Source organism: Rhinolophus ferrumequinum, chromosome 11 (assembly GCF_004115265.2).
Source record: "Rhinolophus ferrumequinum isolate MPI-CBG mRhiFer1 chromosome 11, mRhiFer1_v1.p, whole genome shotgun sequence".
Classification (NCBI taxonomy): Eukaryota; Metazoa; Chordata; class Mammalia; order Chiroptera; family Rhinolophidae; genus Rhinolophus; species Rhinolophus ferrumequinum.
The window spans coordinates 28,840,776-28,858,978 of record NC_046294.1 but is presented as its reverse complement, the minus strand read 5'-3'; the positions used below and the strand labels follow the sequence as shown (position 1 = coordinate 28,858,978).

Sequence of the window (18,203 nt, the reverse complement as noted above, 5' to 3'; positions counted from 1 at the left end):
TTAACTTCAAATAATTTGAATGTCGCATTTTATTCTCATTTCCTTTTACTCAACCCTTTCAAAAATATTTCAGTCTTCCTCGACTGAAAATTGGTTAAACATGAAGTTCACCAGAGTCCTAACTCCATGGCTGGGCTCATGCCTTTACTGGTAGTCAAGGGTTTCTCTTAGAGTTTAGAGTCTTTGAAAACTTACTGGACAGATTAGGATCGAGTAATTCATCTCATTCGATCTGCTCTTCCATGTACACAACACAAGTCAATGTTTGTTATGACTTCCTTGATCCTTATTTATAAGACAATACAAGAGGAAACCATGTGTGTATGTTTGAAATAGAAATGATACATTGCACAGATATAGTTCACCACGTTCTGGGATGGGTTGACAGTGTTCAAATGGGGAGTCGGAAGAGTAGGAACAGATGCTTTTTTTCCTTAATGGCTCTTTCTCTAATTTAAAATCCTTCCATTTATTTCCCTAAGATTTAGTGATAACTTTAAACACTTTAACTAAATTACCAGAGGCTTGGCAGCCATCACAGAGGCAAATCTTTTTAGAAATCCTAGCAATCTGTTAGATCGTGGGTACTGTGATATTAAATCTGTGTGGCTCCACATACAAAAATTAAATCAGTGCAATGGATACAAATACATAATGCAAATGGCACCATCTCCAAACCGAGGGTACATGACCTGCCTCTAAATATTGAATTTCTATATCTTTTTTCAGTCATTGACTTTCTAAATTTGGGCCAATTTATTCTCATTATCCGTAAGTAAACCAACTTTGATTTTTTTAACAGTTATTTTATAATCAAATAGAGCCAGCCAGTCCTGGATCCTGATGTTGCTAGGATACACAGTTTGGTACTTGATCAAAGTATATCACTTCAAAGGGGGAAATTTTCAAGTGTCCTAGAAAATGACACTCCCATCTTCCACTGTGGAAGACAGGTCCAATCCTAGAGCTTCTTAGAAGCTCAGACGGCAGGATTGGCCTCCCATGCTTTGAAATAAGCGTCCTCTCTGGAGGGCTTGCAATTACTAAAACTAGTCAGGTTGGTCTTAAAGCAAGGAACACACGTATTTATAATAAAACACGTTTTCATGTTTGTTTTACAGTGAAGAGAAAAAACCCAGAACCCCCAGATTTTATGTACTTTGAAAATATATTTAAAAACATTAAAAATTCTATATTTAAAACATATATTATATGTTAATTAGTACACTTAAATAGAACTTGTATTTACAATAGGCTTCTGATGCGGTTAAGTTTTAATGCCAATTTTTTTCAATAACATAATTATATAAATATACTAAAATACAATAAATATTTTTTTGTTTGTTTTACATGGTGAATAATATCTTTACCATAGAGAGAACAAGGCCACAGACATTTACTTACATTTTCAATGGGAGTCACCATAAAAAAGCAACAGGCCTGCTGCCATGCATGAAACACTTCTGCCACAGAGACCACGGCAAGACTTTAAAAAACAAAACAAAACAACAAAACAAAACAGAACAAAAATGAACAGCAACAGAGAAAGATTTTAACAAAAAAAAGTCTTAGGTCAACATAAACCACCAAGCATGTGACTATGATGCATCTTATTGGATAAGAGAGAGCCACTGACCACACAATTGCTGAATGTCTCCTACTCAACCATTAAACAGATCTGGCCTTTGCAGTGCTTTGAGATCATGATGGGGACTTTTTTTTTTTTTTTAAATAACATTGTCCCTCAAAACAAAGCTTAAAAGTTAACATACAGCAGATATTCCAAGTATTCATTACATGTTAAAAATAATTACAAAGACAGAATTTTCAAACAGCACAAAACAAACCTATGCTACATAAATCCCTTCTTTTAATGACATGTATTCAGATCGTACTGTAAAAGATAGGCTCGCTCTAAATGAAAGACTGAACAAAGAGAAATTATTTGCTGATAGTGTCGTCATCCCCTGGGTGATGGTAGACACCCTCTTTTGCTTATCCCTCACCCTACTAAGACACAGCAATTTCTTGAGGCTTTCTGATACTTAAGGACACTGGTCTGGGATGCTTGAAGATTTGGACAGTGGGTTTATTAATGAGTAAATAGGCTTAGCACTAATTTTTACAGGGGTCCATTTTGCCCAGGATTACTATTCCAGGCTCCCAACTTGACTTCTTCTAACCTAAGATGGTAGAGGTAAGGCAGTGACTCTCTCCATGAACAGACTGGATGGGCAGAAGTTTGCTGTGGTCTTCACTGGGGAGCAAAACTTTGTCAGCTCAGTCCTGGCCTATTCCACTGAGCAAGGCACCGTCAAACTGTTGGTGTCCCCGGACACCTTTCCAGATCTTGTCTCTGCACGAGATTTTCTATGGGTAGCCTTGATCATCCAACCTGAGTTTTGGGGCCTTTTCCTGTTCCCCTCCCTTTGCCCTTACTGAAAGAACTTAAAAGACAAAACCCTGGTTTCCTCAAGTCTAATTTCAAAGCAGTAAGTATGCAGGTAGCAAATATCTTATATCTCATCGCATCAATCTCATGATCACAATGCCACATTTGGTTCAGAACCTGCTCCAGGATAATCTAGCTTTATGCAAAATTATCTAGGGGTAGAAGGTGTTAAGTCGGCTTGAGCGTGGTCCTCCAGTGAGAACCTCTTAGCACAGTTAGATAATGTAGGCACTTAAAGCGTGAGGTCCAAAGAACTTGACACATGTCATTCCGGAGCCACCTCTGAAGGATCCTTCAGAGGCCTCCCTTTTGGAGTGTCTCAAGTACCATGCCCCACCTCCACCTAGACCTCAGGATGGCCACTCAGAAATTCCTCTGGCATTGCCCAGAAATGATATGTCACCTCCACACAGACTCCATATGGCTGTTCAGTCTCATTTCACTGGCAGTGTGGACTCCTGTTCTGATCTAGGCATTTCTGGGTCCATACAGAACACCACCCTTTGCTTGCAAGACATTTTGAAGTCTTACCATGATTTTCCTTTCAAGCCTTACAATGATTTAACCAAATTGTTTACCCCTTATAAAAAAAATCTTGTATTTTTGAATTATTTTTTGGTTGTTCATTTTCTCTTCTAAAAGAAAGAAATCACTGTTCTCCATGCTTACATGAGTGCCATGATATGATAAAATTTGTTCACTAGTTCACAGCAGTGGTAAAATATTTAAGAGCGCAGAACTGATTTTTCTTCCTTAAGAGAAAACAAAACAAAGAGGGGACCAAAGGAGGAGGGGGGGAAAGAATGTGCTCTAAGTAAATGTAGGTCTTTCCAACAAAAGAAGCTTTCTCTGACCAAGGCCCAAAGGGTGAGTGAGAGCCTAGGAGGTGCATCATGGGAAGTGGAGTGAGCACTTCATTCAGTTGCCTTAATTTTTATTCACTTTCGTCATCTGATTGATATTGCAAACAAATTTACAGCGTACAAATGAATCTTTTATCAACCAGAATATATATTGAAGAAATTCTTTCCCCATCCCTACTCCCAGTGGGAACTAAAAATAAAACAAAAACAAAAAACAAAACTAACAAACAAAAAAAACACAAAACAAACAAAAATATACCCCTCCCATCCCCATCCCCTAAGCCAGTAAAGCGATGACAACAGCACCTTGACATTGTTTTAATTCCAACACTATCAGAAGTTTTAAAAGCAGTAAAACAGATATAGTACTAACAAGAACGAAGATACTTACTGTCTAAAATGTAAACGGAATGTTTTGGTTCAAATTTTTGTTAGTTTTTTTTTTTTTGTCTGTTTTCTGAAAGAGGACAGTTTATTATCAATTCACAATTAAAGCAGCATGCAATTTATTATTATTTTTTTAAACTTTTTTACGTTTTCAATTCTTGGCAACGGCAAAAAACCACAACATTATCGAGGAATGTAATGCAAACTTTTTAAAGTTGTGCGCAAAAATGACTGTTTCCCTTCTGGTCATGGATATGTCCAATAAATAGATTGTAGAACCACTGTACTGTATAAACTTCATTTATACATGCAGTTCATAAAATTATTTTTTCTTAACTGAATAATTTACCCTGTTATGTATATATACAAATAGATAATTTTTGTCTCAATATAATCTATACAACATAAATCCACTATCTTCCCCTTTTAATGGTCAATGTACATACACAGGAAGTGTCTATCCTTATGAATCGCCAGCCAATTCTCTTTTTGCTATCCATGGTAAGGGCCCGCACATACGACTGGGTAGTTCGGCATTGGGAGTTCCAATGCCTCTTGTCTATGCCCCTGCAGCCCTCCTTTGTGTAACCCATGGGATTGCACTTGGTCTCGTAGAAGTACTGCTTCAGTTGGCCTTTCGATACAGGGACTTTTTCAAGGACCGTGACCGTCCCGCCCGACATGTCCACTGCAGTCTTTTTATCTGCTGCTGTTACCCACTCGCTAATGCTGTCGCACACGCTCAGCTCCCCACGACGGGCGGGGTCAGAGTGGCGCCTGACCCTCATAGACATGTTTGCAGCATCCAGGTAATTTTTGTATTCCTCCAGCAGAAAGAGAAGAGGCGGCTCCAAAGGCACTTGACTACTGAGCATGACCCTGGAAGTGTACAAGTCCGCGTCCTTATTGTTTTCTTCATGGGGCCGAACTTTCTGGTCCTCATCCAACAGCTCTTCTATCACATGTTCAAAAGTGTCCGCCAATGATGATGTCAGGCCTCTGGGACCTGTCTTGGGCCCATTCACGCTCTCCAGAGTCCCATGGGTCCGCACACCTGGGTAGGCCAAGCTGCCTTGTCCTCGGACGTTTGCTTCTTTCATGGGGGCAGCCTTCATGCAACCGAAGTATGAAATAACCATAGTAAGGAAAAGGATGGTCATCACTCTTCTCACCTGGTGGAACTGTGGGGAGAAAGCAGAAACAGGACATAAAACTGGTTAAGGCTTTTTTTTTTTTTTTTTTTTTTTTGCAGGGCTACAATGCAGCCCCTCTGATTGTAATCCAGGCCATTCTGCAGGGTCAAGGTTTTTTTATGTACTGGTGATAAATTCCAGCTGCACCAGACACAAGTTAATGTCAGTAGTGTTCCGTATGTGGTTTTATATAAACCAGAGGCATACAGTGTTTTCTCTGAGATTTAGCATAGAAACCCGAGATTAGATGGCATCTAAGTAAGTGAAAAAACTGAGGCTTCAAGTTCTCCTCCTTCTCTCACTTCAGCAGCTTTGTAAGTTAAATTTTTAATGATCTGTGCTCAGACTGTCACAAGAAACACAAAATCAGAAATGTTACTAAGCAACAACTACAAGTGTAATAGTAATTTTTTTTTCAAGTTAGCAATCTGGTCCTATTGCAGGAATGTGTGACAGGAACAGTAGTGGCCTGGCAGATCTTAGTGGGCCTTTCTAGCCATGTGATATCTAGGCATGAATAGCACAGTGAAACAGAAGTCAGGGAGCTATAAGGAAGCTTTACATTGACTGTTTCCTCCCAGAGAGATAATTTAGTAGAGCAGAGAAGATCGAGCCATCCTGTTTTACAGATAAGGAAACCAAAGGCCATAGAGGACTTCGTGTCATGAAGAAAGTTTATATGAGAATTTAGGGCTCCCAATCCCCGCTCCAATATTTTCCTACTACACTTGGGTGGTCGTAACTGAAAATGTTTTGCTTATTTCCAAACAGAAATCATTTTCTACACATTGATTTTAATGATGTGTCTACGCCTGGGGCTGATATCATGAAAACAACGGGTCTACGTAAGAGAAAACTGGAAAAGTCAGCATTAAAAAGGCACTGAAGTCAATTTTAAATGCCTCCCATATGGGGATCCACATTTATCTCCATAACTCTCTGAGCCCCTCACCCCTTGGCTTTTTTGGCTCATATACAGACCCATCTAAGACAGCTCAGCTTCTTTTTATTGGAAATAGTGTCCCGTGAGTATGTGTGTGAGCTCTGAGTTTATCGTACCTTTAAAAAGTTGAGTGGCATTTTGCACGTTTTGTAATAGGCAGCCAGTGCTTCTTTCTGTGCTTTTGAAGTTTCCTGGGAAGTCCCTTAACAGCACACCACAAAATTAATCTTTTCCTGTTTGCCAGAGGGTTGCTATACTCTAAATTTGGCTCAGCATCTACAAGCATGCTCTGGGAAGCCAATTAGAATGAAAAAGCAAAATGAAAACATACCTATGGACAAACCCAAGGTTACCGTCAGATGGTGAAGGACTTCAGAATCACTTACCCGAAGCATCGTGTCCCTTCGCAGTAAGAGAAGCATCCCCACCCACCCCAGCCCCAATACTCTAACTTTATTCCTACTTTCAGTTCTGGAGCAATAGACTTACTGAAAGACACACACATGGCATAGTTGGAGCACACACACTGCGCCAATCAGTAGGAAAAGGGAGTATCTTTCTGTCCACGAAGTGGCCCTGAATGGGAAGGCAACCTACCTCCAATCAATAGGTCATACTGCAGAAATAGCAGAAAACTACAGTATTGAGAGCCAAATGTTTCTGTTCTTTACTTTTACAAGAGGTCATATTTTCTACCATTGAGAGACCTTATTATCATCCCCAAACACCAACAAATTTCCTGGTAGATTCAATCTCACTTTGCATAAAGAGCAAGCATGCTCAGAACTGCTTGTATCGTGTTTCCCCAAAAATAAGACCTACCTGGACAATCAGTTGTAATGCGTCTTTTGGAGCAAAAATTAATGTAAGACCCAGTATTATATCATACCATATCATATCATATCATATCATATCATATCACATTATATTATATTATACTATATTAAAGACCTGGTCTTATAGTAAAATAAGACCCAGTCTTATATTAATTTTTGCTCCAAAAGATGCATTAGAGCTGATTGTCCAGCTAAGTTTTATTTTCAGGGAAACACGGTAGTGCACACTGGTCTGAAATTAGGAAAGGCACCCTGGTTTGAATAAAACACAGATAGCCATTCTGCTAAAACCTGGACTTTTGTGAAAGTTCTGGATTCTGTACCATCAAAGAAATGGATCCTCCAAGGAGGTTTCTATTCCTGGCAGGCGGTACTTACACCATTGAATGAAAATCCTCTCTCCTAATGTTCCCAGTCCAAATTAAAACAACCCAAGGGACACCTCAAAAGTAGGTCAATGAAAGAATGCAAATTTAGACTATTTTACTCCAGCCATCTACATCACACTGGTAGAGATTTGCTGTGATCAGCTATCTTTTAATACCACATTTTATTAAATCTTAGATACCATCATTATAAAACACAGCATTTTGTGTACCACTAAGAAATAAAGTAATGCAGCCAATTAAATAGCTGTTTACTTTATCACTTAGAACTGTTATTGTATACTTTCTGAAAAGATTTCTTTTAGAGTTATTTGGACACATTTATAATATGTACTGTACTTTGCCGTGTATAATGCACACCCACAGTTTTGGCCCAAACTTTAAGGGAAAAAACCTTTTGTTTTCATTTTGTAATTCAAATTTTTATTTGTTTACATTTAGGTACTTGTTTTTTTGTATTATAAAGGGATTTCAGCATTTATTTTTTAACATATTATGGTACAAGAAATTTTATGTAACAAATAATTACAAAACCCAAGAACAGATACAAGGTACAAGAAATTTTATGTACCGGTAACAAATTTACAATATTTATGCATCATAGAAGGCCAAGAACCCTTTCTTAGTCATTGCAAGTTCGTTTTAAGTTCAACAAAACCGATTATCGTATTCCAAGGTATTATTTTGCATAAGGATATCGTTGTTGATTTCTAGAGTTCCACTTTTTTTAATTAGTTTCAGGTGTACAAAGCAATGTAACAGTTAGACATTTACACCCCTCACAAAGTGATAACCCCCCCAATCTACTACACCTCTAACATCATATACACTGTGTTTCCCCGAAAATAAGATCTAGCAGGACAATCAGCTCTAATGTGTCTTTTGGAGCAAAAATTCATATAAGACCCGGTATTATATCATATTATTATATTATATTATACATATTATATAAGACCCGGTCTTATATTATAGTAAAATAAGACCAGGTCTCATATTAATTTTTGCTCCAAAAGACGCATTAGAGCTGATTGTCCGGCTAGGTCTTATTTTCAGAGAAACAGGATAGCTATTATAATACCATTGAGTATATTCCCTATGCTGTACTCCACAGCCTGTGGAGATATAAATATAAATATATATATATGTATATAAATATATATATATTTAATTATAGTTGACATTCAATATTATTCTACTTCAGCTTCAGATGTATAGCATCTACACAGTCCACGAAGTGATGCCCCTGATAGATAAGTCCAGTACCCATCTGGCACCCTATGTAATATTTACAACATTCTTGTTTATATTCCTAATACTGTATTGCATATCCCCTTGACTATACTGTGACTACTAATTTGCACTTTCTAATCCCTTCGCCGTCTCCCCCATCCCCAACCCTCCTCCCATCTAGCAGCCATCAGTTTTTTTCTCTGTATCTCTGAGTCTATTTCTGTTTAGTTTACAGTTATACTTTTAACTCACAAACACAAATAAAATAATTAAAAATATTTATATAGACACAGAATTAGTACTACCCATGTATAATGCACATCCTTATTTTTCCCTTACAAATTGTGGCAAAAAAAGAGCACATTATACACAGCAAAATATGGTAATTTTTGTGCATATGTAAAAAAATTTTAAGCGAAATAAATTGGTTAAGGCAATGACAACTATATTATGGCTGCTGCATAGCCAGCAAGAATAAAATGACATTAACTGTAAGATACAACCAAATTTCAGAGATGTTAAAAATATGAAAAATGTGCATCTTAGAATTAATGAAGCAGAGTAAGTTTAACAAGTATTTACCAAGTGCCCATACTAACTGCTTAAAATGGCCCGAGGTACTGAGACATCTTAAACTACAGAATTCAAGAATTGTTTTACCATCACTACCACAGTAATGAGTCTTTTAATGACACCTTTTTTAATACTTGACTTAAAGTTTATTCTGCCTTTCACTGGTCTCATTAATCTTTTAATGAATAACTTTTTGGTTACAAAAGTAGTTAGCACTCTATACATCATTTTCTCATCAGTTCCACAAGCAAATATTTCAGAGGGACATTGGCGTCTGAGTAACTATTACTTGGCTTTTATCCTGAAGCCTAACACAGGCACACACCCCTCAAAGTAGAACTTCTGCATGGATTCAGTAATTCATCACCTGTTGGGAAAGCTGAACCTCCCTCCTTGCCCGGCCCTGTGAGTGATGCTTCTGCAATGCTAACTGCCTACTCACTGACAAGACCTTGAAGTCAAGTGAATCCAACAAACTCAATACTTATTATAGGTACCATGTTACTTCCTAACTTTTCTCTTTCTGACAATGGTTTCTGGATCCTTTGGACCACCCAGGCCACAGGCTACAAATTTTGGAATCGAGTTTGATGATACATTTCTTCCATAGTTTTCAAATCCAGTCAGTGGAGAGAGGTCCTGCTCATTTTTCCTTGAAAGCATTTCTTGTGTCCATCCCACTGCCATTTTCTTATCTCAGCCCTCACCATCTCGTTGGGTGACTACAATGTCCCCCTGATCTACCTGACATCCTGAATGTTCCATTCAACTCTAATGACTGCTGCCTGACTAACCACTCTCATTTTAGCATTCTCTTACACAAAAACTTTTATCTGGTATTCAAAATCTGGCCTCACCCTACGTAGTTAACTTTCCATCTTACTCAATGCTTCATCACCTCTGCTCTGATCAGGCCAAAGTCCTTGGAGTCCCACACACATTATTGCCTGCAAGTGCCTTGTTCCAATCTCCTGGCAAACACCTTTCTAGTTAACTAAATCTTGCTTATCCTCCATGACCCAGTTCAAGCACCAACTCATATATGCATACCTTCTCTAATTACTCCCACACTACCCTCCTTCTCCTTGAAAATTCCACCTTCCATCTCCTTTAGTGCCCGTTCCCCACTCCTTAACTGTTACTGTATTGGCGAATTATGGTCAGCCCTCAGTTGAATGATAAGCTTTCTGAGGGAATGGATGTCTGACCGACCCCCCACCCCCCCATAATACTTAACCGAGAAAAATGTAATAGTACTCAGTAAACACTTACTGATGAGTTTATTAAACCATGAGAAAAGACAGTACTGACATCATTTCATGATGTCATTTGGAAAGCATCAGTGAACTCACTGAAATGATTAGATCAAGTACAGGTTATGCCAAACCCAAATTACAAGCTCTAAGAAATTTGATGGATGGCAATTATCAGCCACAAGCAAATCTCTTGAGTTTCTCTAATACAATCAAACTTTACTTAAATAATGAAAAAGCATAACCCTACAACATACTAACTGCCCCTACTACTTCATGTGTTGCTCTAACAGATCAATGTAAGAGTTGGACAGCACTCAGTAATAATCGTAACAGTAAAATTTGGAATTTTCAGTCTTTTAACTTTCTTTTCTGCTTAAACTTTTCAATCATTTTACATACTGTATGAGGAAATCATAGACGTTTAAGAGCTTCCATGACAATTCTTATGTTTTAGTCCTTCAGATGTGTCTTTATTACACAAAAGAGAAAGACGCTGCCCAGTATTGCTAAGGAGATTGTCAGTCTACATCTGTTTATACATAATAAATTCATTGGGGCTGTCTAATTCTGCTCTAAGGCTTACAACAGTGTACAATTACGATCAACTCAATCACATCTCTAAGGTTTTTTTAGTCCCACTCTTAAAAAATTAAATATAGTATATAGGGCTAAAAAGGAAATCAACAAAGTAGGAATAAGGATTGGTTTTAAACATGACTCACAAGTTTTAAACATTCAGCCAGATGAATATCCAGGACAGCATGCTTTCCTGCTGTAGTCATAACTTGCATTTGTCTAAAAGACCATAGAACATTCACACACATCATCTAATTTGGTTGTTACAAGGAAACAGGACAGGTATTATTATCCCTATTACACAGATGAAGCAATTACGGTTCAGAGATGTTAAGTAACCTTTCAGATACCACAAAGCTAATAGGTCATCTGTCTTCTTGTCTTAACTTTTTACCAGCAGGTCATGCTGCCACTTTTAGAATATTCAACTGCAGGGAAGAGAGTGGTTGCTATGCTACACAGAAGAAGGGGTCAAAGAAGGGGTTTGTACAACACAGACACAGTCATCTGCAGTTGTGTGCATCCTGGTGCCCAACTTTCTGAAGGCAGCACCTTTTAAGTATATTTCAATATCTTTTTTTTTATTTATTAAATTTATTGGGGTGACCTTGGTTAGTAAAATTATATAGGTTAGGTTTCAAGTGTACAATTCTATAATACATCATCTATATACTGCATTGAGTGTTCCCAGAGTCAGTTCTCCTTCCATCACCATATATAATATTTGCCCCCCTTTTCCCTCTTCTACCACCCCCTCTCCCTCACTTACCCTCTGGTAACCACTAAACTGTTGTCTGTGACTATGAGTTTTTGTTTCTCTGTTTGTCTTGTTCCTTTGTTGCTCTCAGTTTTATACTTTGTAGTACTCGATTAATTATGACCTCTAAGACCCTTCCACTTTAAGGCTTGATTACTTCAGTGAATGGAACTTTAGACAACACATTCTTCCTCTGAAAGGAAGTTTTGCAAAAATTTAGACATGTTAGAATGAAGTTTCCATGGCAAATGCTAAGAAGCGAAAGTAAACAATAGTATGGATAGTTCGGGCATACAGGGAAAAAAATGAAAAGTTTTGTTTGTTCCCAGACCCTTTGGGTTTTGTTGAGCATGTAATCAATGAAAACACAATTTAAAGATATACCTGCTCATTCTAGGCAGTTCTATAAGCAATAAGGATAATGGTAATGTTGAAGAAATTACCAATTGATATTTAATTCCTAACATACATGATGCAAACCGACTAAAAGACCACCTTAATGAAACCTTGCAAATCAATACAATCTTTGTGTCCAGCTTCACTACATGCATACAATAGCCTTACTTTTGTTTGTTCATTCATCAGACATGGAGTCTACTTTCAAATCTGTAGTCTAGGAGGGAGGTGGAACATATATAGTGAGTAACTAAATATAGTAAGTAACTAAAATATAAAGGTACAAATGACCCAGGAAAAAATATAGATAAAATTCTATAAAGAGAAAGAGGTTACTTCCTGTTAGAGAATGAAGACTGCTTTGTGAAGAAGATTGCAAAAGATAGAAAGGATTTAAACATATCCAGAAAAGACACCAGTGGATCAATGGCAGCTTCTTTAAAAGCATGGAGGTGGGAAGGCATGGAGTACATTTCTGGAGAGAAGAGTTCTGGCATGGGAACAGTGAAAAATAAGAGTGAATGATTGTCAGATTTTGGAAGGCTCTGAGAGTGACGCTCAAGAGTTTAGACCTGCCTTACAGGCCCGAAGAGCGGATGAGAGTTTCTGAGCAGGGGAATGCTTCAAGAAGCCCAGTTTATCACCATGTGTAGGAGGACCCAAAAGAATGACTGGAAGAGACAAATTAATTCATTGATTTTATTCTTAGTGGCTAGTGAACTTTAAAAACGAATACTAAATAGTTACTTAAATGTGGGGTTGGGGTTGAGGTCCTGGATTTACCTTTTAACTTAATTAATCCATTCGTTCATTCATTCATTCATTCATTCATTCGTTCATTCATTCATTCTTAGGCTGAAGTGAGTTGCTAAAAGAAAAAGGGTTAGAGAGAAGTGAACTGGGCTGAGTAGTAACCATGTCAGTGTTGGCCGAAAGGACAGCCTGGAGGGGGTGGGAGGGCAGGAAGATAAACTCTCATTCCTCTTACAATTACCACTTGGATTCCACCGCTCAGCACTTTTAATTCAAAGATCTCCAAACACTTTGCAAATATTAAGTAATTAAGACTCATAGGGCCCTAGAGGTGGAGGTAACTATAATTATGCCTGTTTCGTATAGAAGGAAAAAGGACCAGGGTTTTTAATCAACTCATCTACTTGTTGTGGATTCCCTGATAGAATACGAGCAGAACCTTGAATTCCAAAGGAAAACTAGGCCTTTAACTCCAGGCAGGAGTTTCTTCCATCCCTCTGCATTCTGTCTGTATTAGCTCCCATATATTGCTCAGCTAAGCAGACAAAGAAAAACGAAAAAACAACACTTCGCATTCCTCAAAGAAAATCCTTGGTAGTTGGAATCGATCAACAAAATGGGGAGAAGAAAGCCAATGATCATTACAGATGCTCATTTACTTACCTGAATGACTGGCCAATGGAAACTAATGAATATTTTAGTAAATGACATCTGATAATGCAGATGCTCCAAAGCTTTGAAGGAAGTGCCGTGAAAAGTGTAGTTTTTAACCATAAGGTAATTTATGTCCAAGAGTACCCAATTACACTTGCTACAAAACACAGTCCTTCATAGCAGAGGACTCTCGGATCCCCTAGTACGCCTATGGTGTTGAGTGACACTTGCAGACATTACTCAGCCTCGCTAAACAGTGCCAGAGAAATTGCTGGTTCTTAGTTCAGACCCAGAGTGATACATACATGTAACTATTATGGAAAAAAAAAAAGGATATTTCCCTGAATAAATAATTTGATAAATTTATATATATCTTTAATAGAAAGCGCTATAGCTCTAGTCCTCTCTTAACCTCCTGTATTCCCCACCCCATCCCGGAAAAAGTAAAGATTTTTCTGTGGGAGACCTACCTACCCTACCCGAGAGTAGAACTAGGCCATATTCCCTAATAGGATAGGGATGGTTAAAGTGAACTGTAATGATGGAATGAATTTTGGAATAAGGGATAGAAAATGCCTGGCACAAGGACCAGGTTTGAGCAGAGAACACCCCATTTGGCATTCCAATCCCAGGCATAGCTGCCAGCATCCAAAGGTCTCTAAGTGCTTCCATCACTACCTCCCTAGGAAACATACTGTTCTCCTGTTACTGAGGAAGAATCCCTGAAAGCTAGAGCCACCCAGAGCTGGCAGTCCTATCCATATCCTGACTCCTTCCTTCACACTTCTTCAGGGCAAACACTGCCCAAACGGCGCACGTCTCTAGTCTACAGTAATACTATGGTAGTCCATAGTATTCTTGATATTAACCTTAGCATCAAGAATACACTAGTCACTTGCATATCAAATGAGTAGGCTGTCTAAAAATGTCTTTTAAAATATATTTTAGAACTACTAATTTTGTAGATAATTTTACAGTTAACATTCAATATATATATATTCATATATGTATATATAATAAAATTAGTAGATTAGAACTACTAATTTTGTCGATTATAATTTTGCAGTTAACATTCAATTAAAAAGCCTAACCTCTTTGACTAGGATTCTGTTTTCTTTAGAATTTCAGGTGGGATTTGTTATAATGAACTAAAGCTCAGCTTTAACAATGTTCTAACTACTAAATTACCAAAAACTATGTATTATTTATCAAATTCCCATACATGGTAGACAATCACGTTAATTAGGAAGATTACTATCTACCTGGTTCCATGACATTTCAGTCACCCACTCTGTAAGGAAAGACCTGGAAAAATTATCAAATATACATCACCTTTAATGATAGGTATTGATCTCTACAGCTACTGTGAAGTCAAGGGGGGAAATTTCCTATAAAGGGACAATGACTCTAGAAATAGAAAGTAGGGAGATACTAACGTCATCGTAAGACATGCATTTAAATTGCATTTAAACATACAGACTTTGAATTTATGGAAAACTTTCAACTAAGAAATTCATTTTATGCAACCGAAAGTCTCAAACTTCAGGTACTTGTTTTTGAGTTTTACATTTATAAATTAAGTGTATTAATTCAAATCTGTTACTAAAAATACTACAACAAATAGAGACACTTATGGCGTCTGAAATAAGTTTTAGGAAATGTAGGTATGGAATAAACTTCCATGCACTAAAATTAAATGACACCTGCTTCTCAAAGTGTGATCCATGGTCCACCAGCATTATCATCACCTAGGAGCTTATGAGAAATGCAGAATCTCAGCTTCCATCCCTCCACCTCATCCACCAAATCATAATCTGCATTTCTACAAGATTCACATACTTCCAGGGGACTCATAGACTTACTAAGGCTGAGAGGCACTGGCCTACGTAAAAGAAGAAGAGAAAGGAAATGAAAGGGTTAACGTCAACTTAAGTATTGTAGTACATTCTGAGCATGCCATGGCTTACCTGTCATCTTTCCTCCTTGGTTCAACTTGTTTAATTGGGATATTTATTATGTAGGAAAATATATTTGCTTTTGAATGGTAGCAAGTAAAATCTAGGTTCCCATTATGTCAACTGGCTTTTCCGCTATTGTGTTTATACTACAAAGTGCAGCGTACCTATAAACATGGTTGGTTGAATGAGAATTTATAGAGTACTACCAATTTAAATCCGGACTTCCACTCAATCCCTAATGTTATTTCAAAGCTACAAAGTAAGTGCAAACATAGTGGCCTCCCTGATCAATTACACAGCCTAGCATCACTCACTCAATCAGAGTCATACTGGCAATGACATGACTAGCTACATACAGCAGGTGGTAGATTTCCTGGCACATTCATGTTACTTTCAGCCATGTGTCTCTGATCCTTACAGAGTTCTTTTTGTCCTGAAATGGTGAAATAAAGACAGGCAAGGAGAACTGACTCATCCACTCAATGGAGATTTCTTCTTTCTAGACATGTCCTAAGAAAGATTGATCTATTTCCTATCAAGTACGATGAAATAAATAAGTAAATAAATAAAAGTCACAAAATAAAACAGCAGCAGCAGCAGCAGCAGCGATGACAACGAAACCCTAAAATACATTTGTGTAAGTAAGAATCAAGCATCCAAATCCCCTTTCCAACCACATAGCCTGTCTCTAGGTCAATGAGGCATTCAGCAGGCAACCCAATTTCTCAGTTGGGTTCCAACATTTGGGACCATTTACTTCAAGACTGAAGTACCCAAAATGGTTTAAAAAAAAAAAAAAACAAGCAAAATTTCCAAATAAAAGCATAAACATTTCAGAGTTGAACAACATTATGAGGGAGTTGATGGGGTCATTCCTTAAACAGAACTGGAGACTGGTCCCCACTATTTAGGCTGTTTTCAAAGGACTGCAAAGACAACTAGTTTCCAAACACCAAGAAGTCACCAAGCTCACCAGTACAGATGCAAATGACTCCTACTGGGAAATACTCTTGGTGTTGCTGTTAAACTATTTGCAAATGGGTAGGGCTGAGATGACACAGAATCATATTTTCCCAGGCAGCTATCCCAAGTATTATTGGGTTCCACCTTGAGCACCGATGTCAACACAGCTAAGGGATTGCTCCAAATTACAGACAATGCGCACCTACTAACAGGGGATGTTGTGAAAGCATAGCAGAGCACCATCTCGAAGGTTCCTGGATCCAGGAATAAGCGTGCTTTGTACATAAAAAAAGAAATGCAAGGCTGACGCAACTGCATGCTTCGTCCCTAAGGGGAGAACATGCAGTGACTCTCTGAGACCAGAGGATAAAGGGAATCTCCTTTAAGAAAAGAAGTTTGCTATAATGTGGAGATTGGGAACATGCCAGAACAAACACAATTAAAAGAATGAAACAAAACAAAGAAAGTTAAGACGTTAAGACTAGTCCGCCCTATTTTAGTCTTTTTCTTCAGAATTAAATAAATAGGTTGCTTTTAGGGTGTTTCTGGACACTCCAAGTTCCTGCCATGAGATGCTATGAGAATTTTGACAGCTGTGGGCTGACACCCACGAGACACTGCCACCACACAAATACATTCTTAATGGACCCCAGAATTGTGGTAAAGGCATGCCCTTCTCAGTTTTCCCACAGACAGTGCTCTTGAAACTTTCCATAGCCAATGTGTTCCTGTGGTTAATTAGTTACCTGAGCAATTTCCATTATAGAAAGAATATCTGTACATAATTAGAGGTAGGTTCAAACTGGAAGGCTTCAACATCATTATTTCAGAAGGGCTGAAATGAGAATGGGATGGATGATTCTCACCTCACGAAGAGACCTCTTTAGATTTGTTTTGACCCTATTCAGCGAAGTACACAGAACATGAAATTTAAAAAAGCAAAAGAGAGCTAAAAATAGGTGGGGCAGAAGAAACTGGAAAGATGAGTTGCTTCTAGAGACAGAAGAATAGCATTCCATTTAAAACTACTATCAAGAAATCCTAGGGGAAAGATAAAATTAGCAAGAGAAGGCAATTAGCTCTCGGTTGCTCACCTTGATGAGACCATTTTCAGGAATCAGTTTGTTGAATTCCACTGAAGGGCAAATGCACACACCACAGCCCTTCTTCTGGGATGCACAGTCATACCATAACAGAAATGTGTGAGTAGATGCCAAAACATGTGTGGACATGCAACCCTTTCTGTAGAAACTCAATGTTCTGAGCATTAACGAGGATTAACCTTCTGCACATATAGAGAAAACTGGTGGTTCCACACATCCAGTTATCCTTCGGGTTATTTTTGTATCTAACTCTATAATTTCTTTTAATTACTTACTGTAAAGCACAGGAAAGTGTTCATTATTTGTAGCTTAATGCAGGAGCAAAAATAATTGAATATGCTCCCCTGCTCACTCCCTTACCCCAGCCCCCAATGATTCTAAGCATCAGTATTCGTCTGAATAGCACAAGTAAGCCAGATCCCCGGCCCAGTGTAAAATGAACCATGTGGACCCTATTTAAGAAACTGGCCGTGCTCCAGAGCTACTACAAAATACAAGGAAAATAAATATTAACGTCTCAGATGACAAAAGATCCATCTATATGGCTGGTCAGAAAATATCCACATTACTTAACCAATAGCATACTCCTCTATGAAAACATGCAATTCTGTAGTTCCATGAATATCAGGGCTGTGAGAACATCTGTTTGCCTCCATCAGTTTTCACTAAACATTGATTCCTACAGAAGACACGCAAACTCAAACACTAATATATTTAGTCTAAGCAATGGAATGAGGGCTGGATTTCTACATAGTACCTATAAATAAGTACAGCATTGGTACTGGTGGTGGTGTGGAAGGAGGGCGAGCAGAGGTAGGAAGATGAGCTGGGAAGCTGGATAAATAAGCAATATCAAGCTACTCTTTGTACTAAAAATAATAGCTAATATTTATCAGCAATGAGGGAAATACAATAATCTAATCA

General features: G+C 38.0%; 1 protein-coding gene across 1 annotated transcript; it reads right to left on the bottom strand.

Moving 5' to 3' along the window:
• Positions 1–1,267: 1,267 nt before the first annotated feature.
• Positions 1,268–17,496, bottom strand: BDNF (brain derived neurotrophic factor). The gene is given in 3 exon segments (XM_033118944.1): positions 1,268–4,883; positions 17,271–17,366; positions 17,368–17,496. Coding segments are annotated over 3 exon segments (993 nt in total). The 3' UTR covers positions 1,268–4,115.
• Positions 17,497–18,203: the final 707 nt, after the last annotated feature.